This window comes from Micrasema longulum, unplaced genomic scaffold (assembly GCF_059751315.1).
Source record: "Micrasema longulum isolate JH-2025_06_02 unplaced genomic scaffold, ASM5975131v1 h1tg000218l, whole genome shotgun sequence".
NCBI lineage: Eukaryota > Metazoa > Arthropoda > Insecta > Trichoptera > Brachycentridae > Micrasema > Micrasema longulum.
The window spans coordinates 124,051-148,544 of NW_028277423.1; the positions used below are offsets into that span (position 1 = coordinate 124,051).

Below are 24,494 nucleotides of genomic sequence, written 5' to 3' on the forward strand. Positions count from 1 at the left end.
AAAAAACGGACACAACTTATCTTAACACCTTATATATAATATGTTGTGTTCTTGATGTTTTATCCATTTAACAATTCGAATGACCGTGCTTTACCATTATGTATAAATGAGGAAAGCTGTTATTTGAGGGATTACTTACAACCCCATTGAATAAGTAAAAACAAAATCATTTTCAACAGAAAAATACTGTACAGAAAAAATAAAAAGATATGAATAATACTGCTTGTATAGTGTGGTTATAAACTGTGCCATATCTAGTTACGCTTCGAAGGTTCTATTTATCTCTCAATCTTCTCAAATTATGATTGCTTTCACATGCATGTTTTATTTAACATCTCCGTTAAATGTTTGCCTGTAATAATTATCATTGTTCATCCTGTCGTAATATTATGCTAACACCACTGCACACGCTGTATTTGTTCTTATTTGCTATTACTAATAAGGCGATTGCTCTGTTTAGTTTGCTTTATTTTGTCTTCAAAAAGAGCTCACATCTAAAGATCAGCACCCTGACAACTAAAGTCTCACCAAATTTGGGGGATGAAGCCAGAAAGTTTTTGAAAATCCATATTTGTTTTAGATAAATAAAGAAATGAGATTACAGATTTTATGATTATATGTAAAGATAAAATATACTGGTTTATTCTTCTGAGAAATACTTTTCGAGAGTTTTGCTTTGTTCATTTAGTTTGCTATTGCACATAAATGTTATTTTCATTGTGCAGACATTTCTGACAAAAAAAAATATTTTCATAATAATGTAAATATGTAAGTATACACATACTATACAAAAATCACTAATTAAATTACAAGTCAGTTTCATCAAAAAAAATGATTTGTTAAAAAAAGTTTTAAGTTAAATAATTATTGTATTTTCATAAAAATGGACAAAATTGGTTGTCTTGTTTTACTTTTGACAAAAATGTGTAATAATTATTTAACTTTAAACTTTTTTATACATTACGTTTCTAGTACAACTGGCCTGTATTTGCTTTATTACCAATCAATTTTAAGGCTACATTTTTTTTAGAACCAAAGCAGTAAAAAATATTTTTAAATTATGATACATGGATTTTACTAGTGGGAATTTGTTTGCAATTATTGTTTCTTTGATAATTAAATCATTTTTCGCATGACTACTTTTTTGTAACATTTGTAATATTTAATATAATAAAAAAATTACAAGGACTATCATAGTTTATTTTGGATTATTTATTTACAATAAAAATACTGTTAATATTTAGTAGATAGTCAATGTGCCTGTATTTACCTGCCAATTTAGTGAATATACGACTAATGTTATTATAATCATTCTAAGGTACTCAAAAGTAACTTGAAAACAGCGTTTTAATTATGTACCTCCGAGAATAATAAACTTCTTTTAGCAGGTATTCAGTTCTGTGTCTGGTTATATTTTGTAAATACTAAATAATTATATTTATTATGCTAAAACAAAAATTTAGTAATCATATTTGAGAAAATATAATTTTTGTTCTAGTTATTTTGTATGAAATACTTGTGTGTAGTGTACTTGAATTTCTCTATTAAATCTATAACTCTTAACAACTTTATAATTTTCTTTTTATTTCCCACAATAACAACGGCTGGCTTTTCTCTATTTCCTTTCCTCTTTTTTGTTTCTTGAATAATCTCACCTTGGAACTACAAAATTCAATGTCACAATTAAAAGTGCACTCAAAAATAATATTTGTTATCATTGGTTGTCTTAACACTTCAATTTTCATTACTTCTTGAAAACTCACTGCTTTATGGAAGGAATATAAACGGATGAACTAAAAAAAATACCTTGTGTGAGTACATTTTATCATAAACTTATTCCTTAAAACAATAGAATTTTATTATCTTTCAAAATGAGTAAACTTCAACCCCTTATATTTAGTCATTATCACAAATAGCATCCTTGTAATGTTTTCATTCTTGCTACTATTCTACCATATTTAGGAGTATATTCAGCCAAATAGTTCAAAACTTAGATGTAGTCTTCATTTTGTCACTCTTATGCTGATACTGCTATTGGGTTGTGTCGCTTGCCTTTTTTGTCATTTAAAAATGTTTCGGTCTTCGCAAAATAATGAAGTTCAAAATGTTGGCAAAATGTGTGACAAAACATCTTAAAAGAACACCGTCAGCTTGTAGAATACACATAAGTATTAAAAATGCAATTCTTATAGGAAGTAAATGAAATCCGCATTAATCTGTGTATATTTTTACGTGGACCTATCAATTCATTAATAAGTACTTAATTTTTGGCAACTTTTGGTTACGAGAAAGAAATTGCTAATTTCTTGTTTTGATATATGTGTCAAATCAGCATCCATTACATCAATTCTATCGGTGGCAGTTGTTGCTTTTCACATGTCAGTTATTGTAGAAGTTTTGCTATTTTTTTAGTATCACCCATCATTCCGTGTCACAAAATGGTGTTTACTAAATAAACACTTAACTTGACAAATACACACACATTTCCGTTAAATTTAGTACGTAATATCTTAGATAAATACATATACTATGTAAATACAGGCATATAGACCTCTTCATTTCAGATACGAATGATGGCAACATTATGATTTGGAACATTTTATGCTTTATTTTTACTAATTTAAAAGTTTAACAAATTATAACAGAGATGAAGAGCATTTTATAGGAGGAAGGAAGAACTGAAGAAATATGGATGTTTAAACATAGGTAAAATGGTGAATGTTATACAGTGTGTGAAGTGGCCACTTTAATCAGCCAATGACGGGTCATAAGACTTGTAAATGCCTAGACGTCCATATTTCCTTCTCTAAAATATTTTCATTCTCTGTTATAATTTGTTAATCTTATTGACTCCCTGGGGGTGAAATCCAGTCTTTTGTCTACAAACATTTGGACAAAATCAAAATATTATAATTTAGTAGTTAAAATGTTTTTTTGAATTGTACATATTAGTATCTAAGAACCTTCTTAACATGCAATCTTCATCTTTGTAGTTTATTTACTTTTTAGCTTAATTTTTTTATGACACTTAAGCCATCTGTCATCTAGTTTAGTTTTAATTTTATTTCTATCGAGTATAATGTCCCCCCTGATCCATGTATACCAACTTTACTATAAGAAAGTAAGTGCTTGGCCATAGTAGCAAGTGTTTTGCGGCGCCGTAACCGTGCAGTCACTATGGATACTACAGTTGTTACCGTATGTTTGAGTTCACCGTGCCCGCGCCGCGCCGCAAGATGCTCGCCACTTAGGCTAAGCACTGAGAGTATTCATTTTTCATTAATAAAAGCATGAATTAAACCTACATACAGCCATGTAAAAACAGGATGTGCACCTTTTTTTCTTTTTATGCGACTGGAGCAGTTTTGTTTTTAGTCTTTAAAACTTGTTTAAATATGTAAATATTGTTGTAAAATATTTTTTTTTTACGAACAAATATTCTCTAGCATTTAATAGTATGTTTATTTATATTCTGAAATGAAATAAATCTGGGTTATCTTCAACTTGCGGAACAATTATAATATAAGTGTTTGAATTTTTCTTTCAGAATACAGAATAATGTGGCCAACCTGTTGGACATATCAGAGGCAGACCTGTTGAACTCCGCCAATAAGAATAACCCGTTTCTTGTTGATGTAAACACAAATGGCAGTTCGCTCATCCAACCACTCAATAGTCAGCAAATAGAAGGCAATAATATTACTCAAATGATCCACATATCTGGAGATTCAATTACAAAGAACTTTGTTAATGAAGATTCCATAAATTCCAATCAAACTTCCAACTCTCCATTTATCACATCATTCCAAGATAATCAGGAAAATAGAGGTGAGCAGCATTTGTATCATTGTCCTTACGGATGACATTATAATAGTGAATGGGTCTGTTGACAGGGGCATATTTATTTAATGAAAAATTTCAAACAATGAACAAACTCCATTCCTAACAAAAAACAGGGATGAAAGTTGGCGAATGTGTGGTAAAACTATGTACAATAGATGCACAAATGTTGAAATCCGTACATTATGTAAGGCTGAGATAGGCATTATTCACAAAATCAAGAAAAGAGATTTGCGCTGGTTTGGACATGTAGAGCGAATGGACAGCGAAAGAACTGCTAAAAATATTTATAATGCGAATGTTGATGGATGCAGAAATAGAGGAAGACCGAGAAAGAAAAGGAATGACCAAATCCAACAAATACTTGAAGACGGACATCCTAAAAGTCGGAATAATCAGCGCGCGTGCATGAAAAGATGTATGAATGTAGAGGAAGCGAGATCTGCATGCAAAGATAAAGTGATGTGGTTTTCTATCCTCTCTGCCTACCCTTACGGGGAAATGGTGTGATAGTTTGTTTGTTTGTTATAAATAAAATTCAGATTTATGTTTATATGAGACAACGTGATTAAATACCATAGGGCATTATTCATAAACCTGATATAAAATTACGCCTAGGCATAGTGATAGAATAAAGATGGTGTAGTGAAAATGATTACTCATAAACCTCGCGTAAATTTATACCAGGTATAGAGCTGGGATGGCCGCCATAGAAACTTATTCACGTTTATACCTGCGTCCAACGTGGTCTAACGTTGAAATAAACCTGCGATCTGTCATCTGTCACATTTTTCAGTAGTGAAATGGATTGCATTTATCTCGAATTTAAACAATTTAGAAGACTTGCTCTCTTCTTAGGGATTTTAAATAAATTTTTGATAAATTTTATTTAGCATTTGTTTAGAAAATGATCCTTGTTATATTTTGCAGTATAAAAGATATCCAGGTAACGATAATCGCGGGGGATACGTTCTGGACATGGCCGCGATAAGCAAAATTTCGCAATCAACGGGGATTTTTCACGGAACTCTATCTATTCTATGTCTGCACTTTAAGGCAATGCAAGATTGATCGCTCTTTAAACCGATCAAACCAATCTTTGCTAGCTTTAAAAACTTCTCCATTTTGAGATTTTAAATAATCTTAAAGATTTTCAATTTTGTATATTTGATGGACAATTGATCGCAATGCAGAGTCGGGCAATGTGAAATTCTACAACTGCAAATTTACCATAATTTTCTATCATTTTTAGTTTCTTTTCTAAAGTATATTTATATTTCACTTTTAATTATAATTTTTACCAGTGACCGGGTTTTGTCGTAACATTTATGGGTGAAACTCCAAAATTAAATGTATATAGCTTTTAAAACGCATATAATAATATCATAAACATAAATATGAAATGTAAGATTATTTATGTAAAAGCAAAAACTATTGTTAAAAACTTTACTGTCAAATTTCGTGGCCCTTTTGAACGTAAGCAGCGGCATATCGCAAGACAATTATAACGACTTTCGAACTTTTAAAGTTGTTGCTTTGCATTAACATCTATTCTTAATGGTGACAAAATACGAAGTAACCAAACGCCCCGAATCAGCAGATTAAAGTTGATACGGGAAGGTACTGGAAGAAATCATACAAAAAGGGGATCTTTTGCATTATTTGTGTAAAACAGAAACACCGGATGGATTATATAGATGTTATTTTCTTGTTCTAGATGTATCGCTGCTGTGAATATTCCAGAACCAATATGGGAATGTGAAGGAGATTAAGTAGTTTATGAATGGCCGTGTCCCCCGCTGTGAGGTTCCGGCAATGTAACACTAATCTAACATAGAAACATATTTTTCATTGGCTAAACCAACATACAAGTGCACAAACTGACGATATATAAAATTTATCTTTTTTAATTGATAAAATTTTAACTTATTCGGGTGTCACTATGAGGGATACAGACACAAGCATAATATTTAACTAATTTTATCCCAAAATATATTATATTAGGTGTGTTAGTGATGAAATTTTAAATATATACGGAAGTGTAACATATGAAATATAATCTGCATTTTTAGCTTAAAGATGAAGATAGCTGCAAATATTTGCGGTTGAATCTTTAGCGGACAATATACATGGAAGAGCGAGTTTGGCCGGAATAGATTCTTGCCTTATTAGTCATAAGTTGGGGAATCTTTGTACGACCGAGCTGAGGTAAGATTGTGTTGTGTAGTATCAGATTACTACTCCCGGAGTCATGGTGTTGTTATCTTATTTATAAACTATTGGGAAAAGAATGGTCGGCGAGAAACCACAATTAAGCTTGCTAGTCAACCAAACGCTGCTTCGGATCATTTATCATTATATATTGCAGTCAGTGTTAATAATTACTGCTGAAACGTGAGATTCAGCATTTGTGTTGCACACATTTATTTCATTTTAAGTGAAATGCATTTTTTATAGATTCTTCTTTTTTATTACTTCAGATTGACTTACAATAACACCCCAGTATGTTGATGTATGAATTGAGATATAGGAATTTTATTTATTAATATGATCATGTTTTCACTTTTAAGGTCTTGTTCAATTTTTAATTTCAATGTTATCTTAATTGTATAAAAGCCTGTAATAAAGAATTATTCAATTTCAGTGTTGTTTCATTCAAATCTCCTTACTAATACTAATACATTGATGTTTCCAATAGTAGCTGTGATTCAAATACTATGCGGGTGCAGTGGAAGAAAGGAATACTATTTATATATTTGGCCCTTTGTTTTATTTCTTAAAATATATTTTGTAATAATAAAGTGCGTGGATAGTTGCGAGGTTTCGGGCAAAATGGGACAAAGAGGTGGACTGGATCCGATTATTTTTGTAAATTTATTAGGAATTTTGGAAGAACATTGATTGTTCATTTCAGAATGTATCCAGATATCCATCCAGTAATGATTCATATTGGAAAAAAACACATTTTTAAAATTCATAAATAAATAAATATGTCCTCTACTAATGTCACACAACGGAAACCTCACTTACTATTTGGAGAAGTTGCATTTGACAGCTGTACTTTTTTATATAAATATATTAGTTCTGAGGCGCTACAAATGTTGTATACATGAACGCAAAATGTCCGGCCACTACAAAAAATACTTTTGGATCACCTCAAACGCTTTGTCCTACTCGAATTCTGCGCAGTCACACACGCATTATATACATCGAACCCACATACATTCAGCGGACCGTCTGACACGGGTGTATTTTAGTACATTTCGTGAATGTAAGCGACATTTGTGTTTGGTGTGTGGTGTTTAGGTTTGTATTTCAATATTTGAGATATAAAATCGTGTCCTACCCATAACTACAATATATTACTAATTTTTAAGAAGTGCAAAATAATATGGCGGTATTTTAGAGACTGTGATTTCCATTAAATAATCGGCTGGATGATTCTTGAATATTAATTCGTAGGTCATAAGAATAACATTTGAAATACCATGATTTGCAAACAAATAAATAAATCACTTATCCATAAAGTGATTTGTGTATAATAATTACGTTTTATTTTGGCATTTGTATAAAGAATCTCAAATAACTGACATTAATTAACAAGGATGCATAGTCAGAATCAGAGTCTTACCTACCATAGGTTTAGTTGGCACAAAGAACCAGGCACTTACTCACAAGGGAAATGAGAAAAATATGCTTCCCTTTTCAGTAAGTTTTCTTTTATACTTTAGAAACTATTTAACATTCATTTTTTATAAATATCAAACTGATAATAAACTGACAAAATCAATATAAAATGTGTTTTTACTGAAAAAGTTTACAATATAGGTATCGTCGTTGCCCTGGAATTATCAATCTGTTGTGACATTTAAAAAAAGTTTCAGGAGATATTTAAGCTATGTACCTTTTGATGGTGGATTTTTTAAAATTTTATTTTTTTATTGATAGCAAAAAGGAAAAAAATGAGATTTTATTTTGAAAAAAATATCTATGTGTATTTTGTTAAAACAGAGTTGAGTAATCATAATGAGAAATTAAAAATACTTTTAAAAAAGAAAAACCATTTAACATATATTGCTGGCGCAACGAAGATATGTTTATTCAATTAAATTAATTTCATTTGACTGAAATACAATTAAAACTTATCTTACATATCATTTATGAGAACGGCAGGACTTCGCTCCAAAATAAACAAACCAGCCAGAAGCCAGCTGTAAAAATTAAAAATGAACTATTCTTTCTTATGCTGATTACCGACAGACACAAAAAAATAATAGAGACATACTTAGGAGTTCCAGTAATCAAAAAATTAACCCGCCACTTTTGGATTTTGATAAATATGAGAGTAAAATAGTTGTAATTCGTGTGTATTTGAATGAACACCTGGGTTAAAAGAATTAAATAAAATGAAAATACTTTTTGGTTTTCATAGAATAAATCATCATTTCCAATGATTTACCTCCTTCTCCCTAGTAAATATGAATACCTTTTCATAGAATAATTATTTCCAAGACTGAGGCAGAGATGTCACCGCTAGCACTATCGGCTATGTTGCAGAAGATCCAGACAGACAATATGTAAGTACTTATGTAAGAATTAAAAGGAAAATCGGATTACTTCCTAATAGTGGTTAGGTGCTACCAAGATACGCATTTTTAAGTCAAATTATGTTCAAATCAGCCATATGTGGCATTTTCACCATTGACTGCTTTGCATATTCAGTAGAGCTTTAGCTCTTTAGCTCCCTTAGGACTTTGTACTGCACTCTGGATACCTTCATCCCTAATATTTCAACTCATACTTCACTTTCATACATTAGAAATTAGAACCCATAGAATTAAGAATAGTCCAGAAGGAGCGTAGAATCATATTTGAATACATCAGAATGTGTCCAATAATTCCCCCACTATGCCCTACTTTCGCTACGCGCATTCGTGAGGTCGTAGCATAATGTTGCTTGATGGGAAAAAAAATCATAACACAAATGTAAGGTAAAAAAAAGCAATCTGTCAATTTTTCTAAAATTTTATTGTGCACGCCGAAATATTGATTGACACAACAGAGTAGATAAGTAAAGGGTCATTTAATAAGACTAATTGAATTGAACTTTAAACTTAAAATTTAAAACAAGTTTTATTTGACATAAAATGGATATTTTTATATCATGGTTAATAATATTTGATGTTTTAAAGATAACGTCGGTCAAATGTCCACCACAGAGGTGTTTAATCCGAGATCCAATTTTCATTAATTTTCTCATTAGATGAGCAAAGTAGGATAAAATAATTTACTACCCTGGCAACACTAAAGAAATGTTTATTTTGTTTCTTCGACAATCTGACAGATGGAAAGATAATTCAATTTTTAAGTAATGCATTTGTTATATACACATTGATTCGCTAATTACACATGAAATGTGATTGCATTCTGTTTCTTTAAGATCCTAGCAGTATTTCTACACTTTTAAAGGACACAACACGGCATAGTTGAGTTCAAATCATGAGTTGCGTACTGAGTGATGTCTACAAAGAAACTAATGGGTCAAAACGTAAACCTACTCATTTATGAGTAGCTGAGTCGCCTTCTGTTTGATGTGCGTCTGTGGTTTCTGGACTATTCTTAATTCTATGATTAGAACGATCCTAATAATTAGCTATTCAAAATATAAAATATCAGCATAATATACATAGAATGGTGAATGTTGTGCACAGTGTGTGCATTAGAGATGGGCGTTTTGGATTTTAAAGGGAATAGCTGTAACAGTTACCGTTTTACTGTTCATCAGTTTTGTGAAACGGTTTCTAAATAACAGTTGAGAGCAGCGTAAGCATAAAATCTGGTACAATCAACTGCTAAAACAGTTGTGATCCTGGATGGGGAAGGCGGGGGGAGGGGGTAGCCACGATTTGGTCCACGCTACTTTAAAAACTGTTTTTTTTAGAAGCCGTCTTAATATCCTGGACTAAGTTTTCTTTATGGTAACAGCTTAATTTTTTTGAGAAACAGTTTCAGAAGAATATCTGTTTTAAAATAACTGTTTCATTATTTTTTACCGCCTCTAGTGTGTATGGTGGCCACACAAACCTGCCAAGGACAGATCAAGAATCATGAGACATGTAAATGCCTAGACGTTCATATATCCCTTCTCAAAAAAGTTATTTCACTTTGTTTCACATATGTTATTTCCGAGTTAAAATTTCCATTTTCAGTTAGCCATTTTAAAAAGAGCAATAAAATGCACACTTCATCATTTTTAGAAGTATTTTTGATGAAATTAAAACAAAGCATTTTAAAACTAATCTTATGTGAAGGATGAATTTGATGCATCAATAAGTTTGTGAATATCTGAAATTTATTTTAAAATGACCGTAAGTCGCTGCGTTGGGTAACATGCAGCTCATTTCTCTTTTTCGTAGGCAACATTAAGAAACATCTGAAACATTACTTTGTTTCCTCAGAACCCTAAACTCCCTTCATTTTATTGTTTTATAAAAAATATTTTTATTCCTTTTCTTTCCTTGGTTCCTTTTTCTCTCTCCTTCTAAACTCATTACCTGCTTCCACACTCCTTATCCTTTATTATGTATAACATTATATTTTTATTTAAGTTAACATGTACAAGCCTTATCGCCCCATTAAAAAACAGCTCTTATTTTATTTATTTTTTATTTTTTCATGTAAGTACGTATCTTTTGAAATATATTTTGTTTTTTTGTACAAATTTTCGACCAACTCTTCTTTAGATCTGTCTGTTTTTTGTTTTTTGGTTGGCTGGAAGATATTGATTTCAGCAATAAGTACGCCAAAATATTTATTCTTTGTAGGTACTTGAAGATTTAAATAAATTAACTTTGCTACAGCACTAAATCCACGTTCAGACAAATACAATGATGGGAATGCTATCAGAAATTGTTGACCATAATCCAGTGTACAATTGCGGGATCGGTTTTTGCCACCAAATTTCTTCGTAGCCATTCTTGAATTTGATTTTTATTTTCTCGTTTGTTGTTGGTCTATACTCTTCTAACTGGGATAACACTGCTGTGTTGATATTTCAAAATGGAGCCAATTCACAGTAAACAAGCGAGTTGTTGTTGGGGATGTTGCTGATAAATTAGGGAAGTTAGTAAATTCATGTCTGCCGATATTACTTTTCTGTAATAATCAGCCATCACCCCCCTCGACCGCCTCAACGGCCACCATTTTTTTCTTGGCCTTTTGCCACCCCCCTAACCGCCTTAAGCATTCACAAGTTATCACCCACTTTGTGAAAGACTGATTTATGTAAGTTTTTCTTCTACATCAGTTTAGCATTTCTAAATGCTATTGCTTTTTTTTATGATTCATATTTTATTGTTAGTTTTTATTTTTATTTTAAAGTTCTTGGCTGTAGATAAAGAACACACACAGTGTAGTCATTACACATGTACAGTGCATTCAAATGCTTAATAACCCTCTGTTAATGAGATAGTGACAGAACGTTTTCAAATGAAATATGTATTATGGTGTGCCTACTAACACAAACGAAATAAGTATGTTTACTTAATTTACCTAAGCTTATTGAACATTTAAATGCACTGTATTTCAATATTTAATTGTGTTTTGAAAAGTAATACAGTTCAAACGGTTTTCTTTTTCTTACGTAAACATTAAAATGATCAAGAATGTAATTTTCTATGTGAAGACATTTTTTTTTCATGATTCAAGACTGTTTTAAGATACAATACTAAAAAATATTTTAAATCTTTTAAAATCGGGCTGTGTTTCGACATTCATTTCTATCTTCTAAACAAAAATCTAGATGGCAGTAACATCGTTATGCGCGCTCAACTTTTTGAAAGTTGACATAGCGGGAAGGCGTAGCTTAACTGTCACCGGAAAGTGATGTCATTCGTCATTTGCCTTCGCGCTAGGGAAGTTACTCAGTTGTCGTGTGAGCAGTGCAGTGTTTCTCGAATTCTTCAGTGCTAAATATTTATTATACTTCAAAATGGCAAACAACAGGGCAGCCAAATCTGGATTTGCCGCCGAGGCGCAAAGAAAGGTAAGGAATTAATTTATTTTAAATTATAATGCTTTCGGAGCAGCACAACTGAGTTCATCTCAAGCCGGTTTTGTATCGATTTCCATGTTTCGGGTAGGTTCTCTCGCAGGATAGGTCAACTCTCCTGACCTATTTCCGTTATATAGGTTACAGGCTGTGATGCATAATATGGATATTAAATTTAGACTCGATTTATGCACGTTAAGACATTTAACAAATAAACAAATAAGTACCCAATAAACAACTTAAGTACTTTAAACATACACACTTAATATTGTTCAAATATCTTTGTGAGATTATAATGTTTACCTGTATTGCAGTCGTATGTGCTTGTATTATTTATGGATTGAAATCACAATTGAAATACTCCGATTGCTTTACCAATACTCCTTTATCCTCGCATCTGTATTTTACACCTGCCGTGAATTTTAATTATTGTTCAAAAAATTACACACGGCTATCCGAAACCTCGAGACAGCGCTCAAGCAATAATGTACTCTGTTCCATAATAATTATTCAACGCGTGCGTTCGGTTTTATAATGTACGTAGACATGACATAAATACTTGTATTTATTTTGTAATAACTTTGGTAAAATTAATACCCTACCTACCTGGCCATACCACCTGTTTAGTTTTTTCTCGAAATGCGCTAATATCTCTGACGTTTTGCCTCCCAAAAATGCCCCCTTTAAAACTAGCAAAAATTACATGTACACATGTAAGCGGGTTGGGTTTTTTAATGTGTAGAATCCTGAATTATCAATTTGGCAGACTAGAGGCCAACTCGATTTTTTGTACTAAGTAGTGACAATAAACCAGATGCTCATTTTTATAACTCATAATATGAAGCCATTAAAAAAATATATCGTAAATTGTAATTAAAAATATGGGTATATTTTGTCGGTTATTTTTTAAATAATTTTCGTGACTTTCCTGTCTGTACCTCGGTTAAAAAATATTATAGTCATTAAACTGTAAGTTTTATAAAATCTTATAATGATTCAAGAAAATTATCATGAAATACTAACCCTCATGACTTAAAACAGACCCTCATGACCAAATACTGACCATAATGACACTTCTAGAATTTCTTTCTAAGACCATTGTAATTAATATTGGTAAAATCCTGACTTTCCATGCTTGCTAAGTACACATTTTATGCATAATGTTATATTTACTTCTTTAATATTTTTTTCACTTTGAATATTTTGTTAACTGCTTTTAAAGATGTCACACACATGAACGTATGACATAGGATTTTGTGTTATGTATTTTACGTGGGAGATTTTTCAGAGTCGGCAGATAAATAATTGAGCATTGGATTCTCTTTATGCAAGATTACGGTAAGGATTGAGAGGCTTCTTTAAAATGAAGTAAATCAATAAGAATAATCTCTTTGTTAGGTTTAAAAGAAACTAAAAATGTTTTCTCTTCTACCTCTGAAACGGGAAGATTCAATTAAGTACAAAATATAAATATAATTCCAGAAGAGTCGGGTAATATTGTGTGATTTGTGATTCAGTGAGTGAGTTTCCATTGGGCTGGAAATAATATTGACATAAGTTGTCACCTATAAATAAATACACCTTTGTCTCGACCGCGGTTCATTCAACGTGATTATTATTTATTTATCATTGATCGATCAAACATCGCTGAGCTGATCGAGGCTCTACGGACGCACTCACCTTTACATTATGCGGATGAATAATATCATTGTTAGTTGCTATTCTTGTTATACTAGGAAAGGCTACTTATCCTTAAAAGGAGTTCCTCTTTGCCGTTATCATTTTCCAAGTATACTTATTGCGAAATCATTATTGAAATATTCTTTATCATACGTAATTCAAATATTTATTTTTATAAAGCATGCACTGAATTATAAAAACAGGGATGTTCTTAATATGATCGTATTATACCTTGCTTCCCATCACTTTTTACTACAGAAAAGAAAGACGAGTGATACTTAAGTCTTCAATTTTGAAATAACAAGTGACCGGTTTCAACGCTTTCGCAACATCTTCGAGACTGATATCTTTATTATAAAATTCAGTGTATGTAACAAAAACGGTATGGGTAGAGAATTCAAATAATCGAATAAATATGTGTCTTTCAACTCGTTAACATAACATTATGTAAACATTTGAATTTACCCCGTAACGATGTGTAGAAAGGTCCTTCAGACAAAAATAATTCAAATCAATTACTTTTATGTAATTTTGAATTATCTATTCTTGATGTTTATGTATAACATGGAGTTGGGACTTATGACTCAAATAATGCGCAATAAACTAATGTATGTAAATAAATAAATAGATTTAATTTTATAGTCAAGATACGAGTTTTAAATATTTTGCGAAAGCGATGACATCGGTCCCTTGTTATTCCGAATCTGTTGATCTCGTCTTTTATTTCTACAATAAATTACAATGAGCTTCCACAAAGAATTTTCACTGACAAACTTGAATGTTTTACCATAACTTTATTGTAATTTACCGGTCAATGCATGAATAACATGACAGAAATGGTTACATTTAAAATAAGTACTAATGCCCTAGTATTACTTAATATCCCGGCGCTTATTTTATTTGATTTATTGATTTCTTTTGCTTATTTTTACTCTCGTAGATAAAGATAAACGATAAGCGTCTTCACGTAAAGTTGTTCAAATAATAACGTATTAAAGATATTTATTTCTTCTCTCATAAGTTTTCGTTCTCAATATTAGTAGCCATCTGTTATTTTTTTAACAAGGCCTTCAGGCAAATCTAATAATTGGTTAATGACCTGTCAGTTTAATGGGTCACTCTAGCTGTGGTTATCGAAATCACATTAGAAACATCTTGCCGTATAAGGTGTGTATTTTGTATTTTATAAGTCAACACTGTAAATATCACTTACTTTCAAGCAAGTACATATTCGTTTACGTTTTACAAAATCGTGATTTGATAGCCGCTAGGAAAAATAACATATTTCGAAAAACATACCGAGGGTGAGGGGCGATTTTTTATTTTTGAGACGGAAATAAATTTTAAATAAAAAAGTAGATTTTATTTTCGCTTTATTATTTTTCAAATTATTTATATGAGAAATCCCTATTCCCTTGCCTTTCTCCCGCTGCCTTTGCTGAACATCCATAGGGATCTCAATTATAAATACTCGCATAAAAGTTTACCCGGAAAGTTCAACCATAAACTTTCAAATATATCGTGGTCATTTTTATCGTGAATAGTATAAAATTAGAAAGTTGCGTTTTAATCAACGATCTACACTTTTAGCATACTTAAATTGGCTTTCCTAAAATGTTGATTCAAGATACCGAGCCATGATCTCCAAAACATTGCAATCGACAAAAACAATGTTTTATAGAAGAACACTCCTTCCTCTCAATTCGAGGAATGCACTTAGATAATCAAACTTTGTTTCTACTATTTATTTTATTGATATTCATGAATTTAATATTAAATTAAACAAAACTCGGTTCTCAAAGTATATTCCTTAATAATAAGGAAGAAAAAAATATTACCGCTGCTATCAAAATAAACGTTTATATTTCACGATTTTAGGTCATTTTATTTTCATCCAAATTGATATTCTTCTCGTACATCCCTGGACGGGATTCGTTCTCCGGACGTTCTTTTCCAGTTTCTGCTCCTCGCTACCCTACTACAGTCCTCTTCTACACAATGTTAACATCACGCCCTTAGTCTGCCCTAGACCGCTTCTATTGGGATCTGGGGTACCCAGTACCCACTCGATTAGAACTTTTGGTCGCTTATTATTATCGGGCATTCTTTGTGTCCGCTCATCGCAGACTTTGCGACTTGCAGAAGCGTAAAGTGAATTAGACATGTAGATATATTTTTAATTTAGTAAACTTCCCCAATTTCGAAAACATGTCGTGTTGGTAAAATTTCTTAAATCATTTTAGAGCATTCGAGTAATGATCGCAAGATCGCAGAATGTAGAATTGCATTGTAAATTGTAAATGCATGTATGTAGTAAAAAATGATAATTGTATTGTTTTAGTATTTAAGTGAAACTCTGCTCTCGGCATAATCCTTGACCTACAAATCGGTCAGTTGTTAAACATTATCATAAAATAATTTCGTCCTCTCACCTTTGATGTTTCTCAACACAGATGTCCAATTGCAAAATACACGGCATCTCTGTACCGTGGTTTGTCAGCCTCCGAGGTGATGTGGTTTACACGGTTTACTGCCATGTGTGAGGTTACGATCTCGATTCCCAGCCGGTCGACGCATTATTTATTAATGTAAAACAAGATCACCCGCGTATAGAAATCAAAGTACCGATATGCAAGACATGTGTCAGGCCAATCGTGACACATGGCGCAGAAACACGGACTGATACAACCGGGATAAAGAATTTTGTTTCAATGAACATCGGAAATGAGAACTTTGAAATTTGATAAGGTATCCAAAATAAAACAATTTATTGGATTTAATTGTACTTTTATTTTTTGGAATATTACAAGAGTGTATAATGTGACGCGTTTCGTCTTGTTAGGACATTAGCAAACACCTAACTTAATTTTGATAATGTCCTAACATACATTATACACTCTCGTATGTTAAAAAATATAAAAGTAGAATAAAATCCAAACTTTAAAGTCAATCACAGGGAGAACGCTTAGGAATCGAATCCGCAATGAAGAAATAAAACGGACCTGTAGCACCGAAATGTTGTGCGATGGAACGGAGCAAGAAGATTCTGGGGAGATCATGTAAATAGACTGTACAACTCCAGAATTCCTTACATTGCAGCTGCAGCTGAGGAAATTCCACCTGGTCATCGTCTTCCTGGTGGACTGCCTTAAAGGTGGAGTCACTTGGATCTCAACGCCAGCTTTCTGCCAGAACAGATCCAGACGAAGAAGAAGAATATCACCTGCATTTCGCAGTAATCAAAGATTATGAAAAAAAAATGGAACACAATTACTTTACTAGAGTCTCTTTATTAGTCTGTGTTTATTCCCGGCTTAAACTGGCTTAAAATACACTCGTATGTTCATCATTGCCACAGTGCCTACATTAATTCACGTTTATACGTTGCCTAGTAAGTGCATACCATCACTAAAGCATCCGATTAACTAAGTAGGTACTTACAAAAATGTTTTAATCGGGCATTGTGGTCGCTGGATGTGGCTTCCATTTGTAGATAGTCGTATTGTTATATAGCTGGTAAGCGAATATTTCACGTTATCCGATGATGTAACGGTTTGATATCCATTCGTGTAAAGAGGTCGCGCAAATGCCATTTAGTCGTATTCATTAATTATAATGTGTTAAAACTTAATTTTAGGTTCATTTCAATAGTGCAGCATTGCCACTTGGTTCTAGTGATATGGTTTTTTGGGTGCTGATTGAGAAAATCATAATTAAACCCTCAAGATTTCAAGAGGTCTTCAGCAAAGTCTTCGTCTGAAAATCATTTGACATTTAAAATCTAAGTGTGTATTGTAAAAGCGGATCGACCGTCTTTTTACTCAAACTTTTGCAGTCTGACAAAAACGAACGAACTGCTTCTAGCAATCCTAGTCGTGTAGAACTTTATTAGCTACTCGGAATCAGTTGTTACAACTCGAGCTGTTTGTAAATTGCAAAATAATTCATTGAGTGAGAAAAGCAGATCTCTATTTATCAACTAGTAACTGCTTGTAGTCCGTGTATGGTGTGTATAATATCTAATAACGCCATATCTGAATCCTTTATCTGGTACTAGTATTTACTGCTTACTAAAGAAAAGTTTCTTCGGATTTCTGAAATGTCACTTTAAACAAATTTAAACTCTACAACTCGTGTCTGCTTACCCGAATGGATGAATTTCGTAATCAATTAGACAAAAAACTGCCTTCTGGTGTGAAGATTTCGCCTATATTTCCCTGTAAGGTAATTGAACGTACCTTTTCTAACTAGGGGTTCTGTGATCTCAGTTATCGGGCATTTGGTATTGCTAATAATAGTTGTATAAATACTGAGAAGGATTTATGGGTCGAATCGATAATTACAATTTTTTAAACTTTATTTTCAGTGTTAATTATTAATTACATCACGAACTGTGTTCTGTATTCATAATTTTTGTTCAATAGTCCCACTTTAAATAGAACATAAGTTATGTACTATTTATTTATCCGGCGTTATCTTTGTGGAATAAGATGTAAATATTAAATAAAAGTGTGCAAATTTTAATTACTCTTGTAAGGTCTAAAAAATAAAGAATAAAAGTCACACCGATAATAAAGTTTAACATTTCGTAATAATTTATTTAGGAAACCTACACATAACGTATTAAAAACATATTGCGCAAATGAACGTATATAGGTATATGCAGAAAGCAGCCAGCCATAGAAAAGTCAAACTGAGATAAAAGCACCTTTGTGAAAAGAGTGAATAATCAAATCTACAAAACAGTTGGAATGTTTTTGACTTAAACAGATGATAAACAATGAATATATTAGTTTTTTTTAATATAACCAACAAGAATCTCATTATATATTTGACCAGTTTTGATGATTTTTAAATTACCGTAAGATTTTTCTAGTGCTGTGGGTGTTTTCTACAAATCGATAAATGCCGTTTTTGTGATCGACACTATTTTCAGAAGGTGATTAATACAGTTTTTTGTATGAAAGAGGTCTGGCTGTTTTTATCAGAACATAGAATTGACCTTACTGCACCCGATTACATCAATATCTCTTTTTTTTATAATTGTGGACTCTGTGGCTGCTTTCTGCATAACTACGTTTAAATAATAGTCTATGGTATTGAGTGAGTACCCTTCGAATTTTATATGCTTTATATTATTAGATATACAGGATGTTCATTTAACCCTGTCACACCCGAAACCGCGATGTTCAGTATGAGCAAGAAGACATATTGGCACATAAAAATATTTTTTTAGAACGAATAAAATTAAAAAAATAACATTTCAAAAAAAGCAAATGGTTGCTTACTTCTGCAGGGGAGAAACGAGGGGGGAGTCTGATACACCGACAACCGAGCTCCCCTCACTTCTACCCTGCAGAAGTAAGCAACCATTTGTTTTTTTAATATTTTGAAAAAAAAAATCGTCTAAATATTTTTATAAACATGCCAATACGTCTCCTTGTCCATACTAATCATCTTGGTTTCGGATGTGACAGGGTTTAAAGAACACCCTGTATTACCGACAACAATGGACTCTGGACTCCGAAGACAATAGCGATAAAGTTATTAACGCAATTGAACTGCGATTTATATTCTCAAAATGGTAAAGTAGATTGTTCTATTATAATTAAACTTTATAGCTCCATAAAAGTTGATAAATGGAACCTAGTTCTATATTTTTCACTTATTAACACCATGTCTAATGTAGATAAGTTAGTGTTTTTAAACCACATTAAAGTGGTTGAATGTGATTTATGGTTTAAATAAATCTTTTCGACCTCACACTTTAAGTTTAGAATAGGTTTTGGATTTAAAATGGAGTTAGGAGTTATAGTATTTATACACTAATATGAAATGTTCCTAATAAATGGTCCCTTTGGTCGGGATTCAACCACTCAAATATGTTTTGCATAAACTATGTACATAATAATAGAATACTCGTGGAAATTTGGAAAATCTAACTGATCGAGTTCCGAATAAATTAATCATTATGAAAATAATGAACAACTGAAACCATATGCGCAGTTGACAAAAGCAGATTACGGAATGGGTCAACATTAGGACGTTTTAAGAATTTTAACGTTCACATAACGCACGATTTCACATTTTACCAAAAAATCGGGGGATTTTTACCGCTTTACATCTTTAGATCTCACTAAAGGCCACTGAGTCGACCAATCCTGCCAAAAATTAAAGTTTTCACGTTTTAAAACTTTTTACGTCTTATTATTATTAGATATATTTGTAGCACGCGTCACTAATTTGTCGTAATTGTTACTTTTTCGAGGTAGCTGATTTTATTTCACAAAACCTCACCTAAATCATAAAATTTAATCTTGCATACCTAATGAGGAAGTTCAGTGGTTTTTAAAAAATGTTTTATTTGTTGATAGACTGTTTAACTAGGTCCAAATTTTTAAAAAAAAAAATTTATATATCGTATTATCGGCGCTACGATTTTTCAAAGTTTTGTATTTCTGAAATAACTCCGCGTGTAACGTCAGAGGTTCATTTCCGCTTATTCTCATTCAGTTCTTCCCATTGGTCCAGAAACGACAAGCAGACCGGAAATCTTCCATAGCTCTCAGATCATAGGTTGATTCACATGAACCAGTGACGTCATTTAAAGTAGTGCGTTTTTATCAAAATATTTTTTATTATTTTTTCTGTACATTTTCAAGAAACTTTGCGGTACAATTTAATGCCCTAATTTTTACCCCGCGTAAGAAAACATTTTTTGTATCCAATATCCCGTAGGGCTGAAGTTTCTCATTGTGTATGTTTTTTTTTCGCGAGATATACAGGTGTTCTTTAATTCCTGCCACATCCGAAACCACGATGATCAGTATGGGCAAGAAGACATATTGGCATATTTAAAAAATATATTTAGATCGAAGAAAATTTGTAAAAATAAAATATTAAAAAGAACAAATGGTTGCTTACTTCTGCAGGGGTGAAGCGACGGGGGCACGGCCGCGTGGTTAACGGTGTGTCAGACTCCCCCCTCCTACCTCCTCGTTTCTCTCATGCAGAAGTTAGCAACCATTTGTTTTTTTTTTAAATTTTATTCGTTCTAAAAATTTATATTAATGTGCCAATATGTCTTCTTGCTCATACTGACCATCGTGGTTTCGGATGTGACAGGGTTTAAAGAACACCCTGTTTAGTATGGAGTACTTGTACTAACGTATGTATTATATCTTACTCCTTTTTTCCTTAGATTTCTACATTGTGACATAGAAAAGGCATGTTTACTATGCCAATGCGAAAATAGTGTGCATTTGGAGTAAACAATAATTCGCCCAGTGAAATGTCTCTTTTGTGGCCCTAAGAGTGTTCGGATATGTTAAATTATCCAAAACAAAATCCATTTTCAGGAGAAGTGTACAAGTTTGGATTTTGTCCAAAGGAAGAGACCAATGCAGGAGACTGCTGCGGGACATTGCATAGATTAGCGTGTTGTCCAGATGTTTATTCAAATTTATTTTTATGCGATAATTTATATTTTTAGTATTCTTTAATATTATTATGCATACTTCCATTTTCCATTATGTCGTATCCCAACTCAACACAGGGCTCTTGGCCTCATACAGTTAGGGATATGTTATTATTTTTTGTGATATGTATTTTTGTACGAATAAATAATCAATATTTAAATAGGTTGTTAAATATTGTATTTTCGCGACTACACGTTATTAATTTGTCAATGATCTGAGATGTTTAATTATACTATGCGTTTCAGCACGGTAAAACGATTAGCAATCGTTTGCTCGACTGTACTTGGTAAAAAGGTAATTAAATAAAAATAAATTAGGTTATTTAGTAACTATTATTATTTCATCCCATCTGCGCAGTCTTTATAATTATTGAAATATTGTACGGCGACTTATCGTAATATCTAAATACATAAATGACATGCTGATAAAGCATGAACTTATTTTAATTTACTACGTATTTGTCACGTATGTTTTTATTTTTTTATTTAAATAATATAATTATACATTTTTACAATTTAAAAAAATTTCAATTGTTATATTTATACTAAAACTAATATCTCACCAAGCCACTTTCTGTAGCTTGTTGGTGGATATTATATTTATACTAACGTATATAATATTACTTACATTAATAAAAACAATGAATAACAGATATAAATTAACAGCCGGAAAGATCAGAATATACATGTATGTACAAATAATACTATATAAACTTTTGATCGAGTAGCCACTCTCGTATTTTGCCTTGTTACAGCGTGAGTTAAATTTAAGTTCTTTCGGCAATAAATTAAAAATGCTAGGTTCTAAATATTTGAGAGTTCTATTACCATACTTATTACATACTTTTGGTACTACCAATCATTACACGTGAAGTTTAATATATAAATTGAAGAAATTAGTGGATGAAGGCGTTATGTGGCAAATTTTTATTTTTTACATTTGATGTATTCATATAAAACCGACTACACCATCAGAAAGTAGCAGAAAACTAATTTTGGGAGCGAACGAAGGTGTTATACTTTCATCAATCAATCATTTTACCGGTGTTCAAAACTTTAACCTCAGATATCTCTACTTTTTTTTGTCACACACAACACTCATGTCTTCAATTATTATATGATGATATAAATTGACTACAGTTGTTTCCATATCACAAAGCGTGCTGATAATTAGAAATAGAGCAATATTAATCTGGGTACCCATATTAAGTCGTTTACTACTTCGGATTTTTTATTGGATTACTCAACAAAATTAAATAATGTCTTGCAATATACGAAAAAAAAAACTAATAATACATTACTACTTACAAGGTGTCTATATAATTAATTCGCGTTAAGATTTATTGATTGCACTAATCAATCACGTTGGTAATATAGATATAATTGACGCAGCTTGTCTTTCTGGCACTTCAGATAATTCCTTAAAATTGTATTCTTAAAATTTCTTAAGTGACAGTGAGAGCTCTCTCCACATATCACAGAGGGTTTTCCTTGCGGTTTCGCTCATAATAAAATAAAAAACCTTTCTTTTGTTGAAATTCAAGTAAAATTTTTTAAAATAATTTTATTTCAATTTAAGAAACAGCTATTTTAATCTTATTAGACTCTACTTCTTTTATTGCCTCTTTCACCGTGAATTTGGCAAATTCTGTAGAGAGCTTATGTCGGATATTATTCACTATTCATTCTCGTGACCGAATCGCAATTACACGAACTGTAGTAAAAACTTTTAATTCACTTGTGTAGTCCGGTTACAAAAATGCATTACTATTATGGTATTTAATAAAAATACAACTATTAACGAAAAAGCGGACTGTAAATGAAAAACGAATTTCATTCAGTTTTGTGATAGGGAAATATTTGAAGAAAGGATAGGAATATGGAATGGATACCTACCTTTAATATGATGTGAATGTTCTTCAATTTCGGGCACTGGGTGACAAAATGCACTATAAAATGTAACAACGTTTTCAAAGACGCGCGACGAATCCAACCACTTTTTATCCGATTTTATGTGAAGTGAAAAATGTTGTTTTGTTTTTGTTCTAAATCCGAATCTTCTTATTTTGAATTTCTTCTATCTTGATGTTAGGTAGGTACCATAAGGATGGGTCAAAGGAAGGTGGGAAAGAAAGGTAATCGGCCAGAAATAGTATCGATTAATGCTGTTATTTACTTAACAACAACATCAATTTAGATTATTATCATCATTAGTTTGAAAGTCGCCAAGAGATTAATAATCGTGCGATGAGGAAGTTCAGCGATATGAAAAATGTACAAATTAGAGCATTTTATTGTACGACAAAGTTTCTTGAAAATGTATGAATTTAAAAAAAAATAAAAACTAACTACTTTAAACGGCGTCACTATTTCATATGTATCAACCAATGGATAAGAAGGTTGTGAAAGATTTCCGGTTTACGGTAAGTCAACGGACCAATCGGCAGAACTGACCGAGATGAAGTGCAAGAGAACTTGAGACGTCACACGCGGTGTAATTTAAGAAATACAAAACAATCATATTGCCGATAATACGATACATAAAAATTAAAAAAAAAAATTTTTGGATTAGTTTAATGGCCTTTCAACAAATAAAAAAATAAATAAACCCATTGAACTTCCTCGTTACACCGCTTATTTGTATATTATTAACTACTTCAATTTAATCTAGTTACGGTGAAAGGATTGTTAGTTCCTACTATATTTGTCAATTTTTAATAATATAAGCAACACTGCTCCCTTTTGATGAGAAATAACAGTACAAAAATATTAGTTTAGTTCGTACTCGGAGACGTTGGGCTCCTTTGGCAATAATTATTTTCCGTCAATTTTACAAAAATTCTAAAATACAAGAGCTCCTTTTGACACAGGTCACCGCTTATGGAATACCCCTGAAGGTTTCCCACTTAAAAATATATAATTAAAAAAGTTAAGAATATTAGGTTAAAAAAAAAACAAAAAATACTATTAATAGTTTTTTTTTAACACAGGGGGGTTCTCTGGTTTGACAGTCGTAATTTTAAGCATTTTGTGGGATTTTTTGTGAGAACCAATGAAGAGATAAAACTTTGGAGATTTTATCATTTATTTATAAGTGTTCCAAGAGTATACATATAAAAATTTAGCTAGAAATATTCATTCGAACCAAAGTTATAGCGCTCTGAAGACACCTCCCTCAAAAAAATGGACGCTCACTCCCTCCATAAAATCAGCTGATTGGCTTATTTGAAACTAAAAAAATTTACGGTATTTTAATCTGTAAGCTTATATCCACGGAATGGACTATTATGAAAACAAATCTAATTTCATGTATTTCTTGTCAACTTTTTATTTTAAACAACATTGTTTTAGGTACGTGTATTTTGTACATACAATTTTTTTTTTATTTTAAATAAAAATTAATATTTTAAATTTTGGAGTAATAATAGATCATTCCGTGCTTCTATA

The 24,494-nt window shown here is 31.8% G+C and overlaps 2 protein-coding genes across 13 annotated transcripts in view; both read left to right on the plus strand.

Moving 5' to 3' along the window:
* LOC148283593 (uncharacterized) overlaps positions 1–6,483 on the plus strand; it is a 123,706-nt gene extending 117,223 nt beyond the window's left edge. For all 12 annotated transcript variants that reach the window (XM_088243581.1, XM_088243582.1, XM_088243586.1 and 9 more), the window contains 2 exons: positions 3,548–3,828; positions 5,558–6,483. In XM_088243581.1, coding sequence (XP_088099707.1) covers positions 3,548–3,828; positions 5,558–5,574 — 298 coding nt within the window. In that variant the 3' untranslated portion in view covers positions 5,575–6,483. The remainder of the gene's footprint in view (positions 1–3,547; positions 3,829–5,557) is intronic.
* A 5,246-nt stretch (positions 6,484–11,729) lies between these two features.
* The window catches only part of Chd64 (transgelin calponin-3), a 66,387-nt gene continuing 53,622 nt past the window's right edge, over positions 11,730–24,494 (plus strand). Inside the window, exon 1 of the mRNA XM_088243592.1 lies at positions 11,730–11,884. Within this exon, the coding sequence (XP_088099718.1) occupies positions 11,831–11,884 (54 nt within the window). The 5' untranslated portion in view covers positions 11,730–11,830. The remainder of the gene's footprint in view (positions 11,885–24,494) is intronic.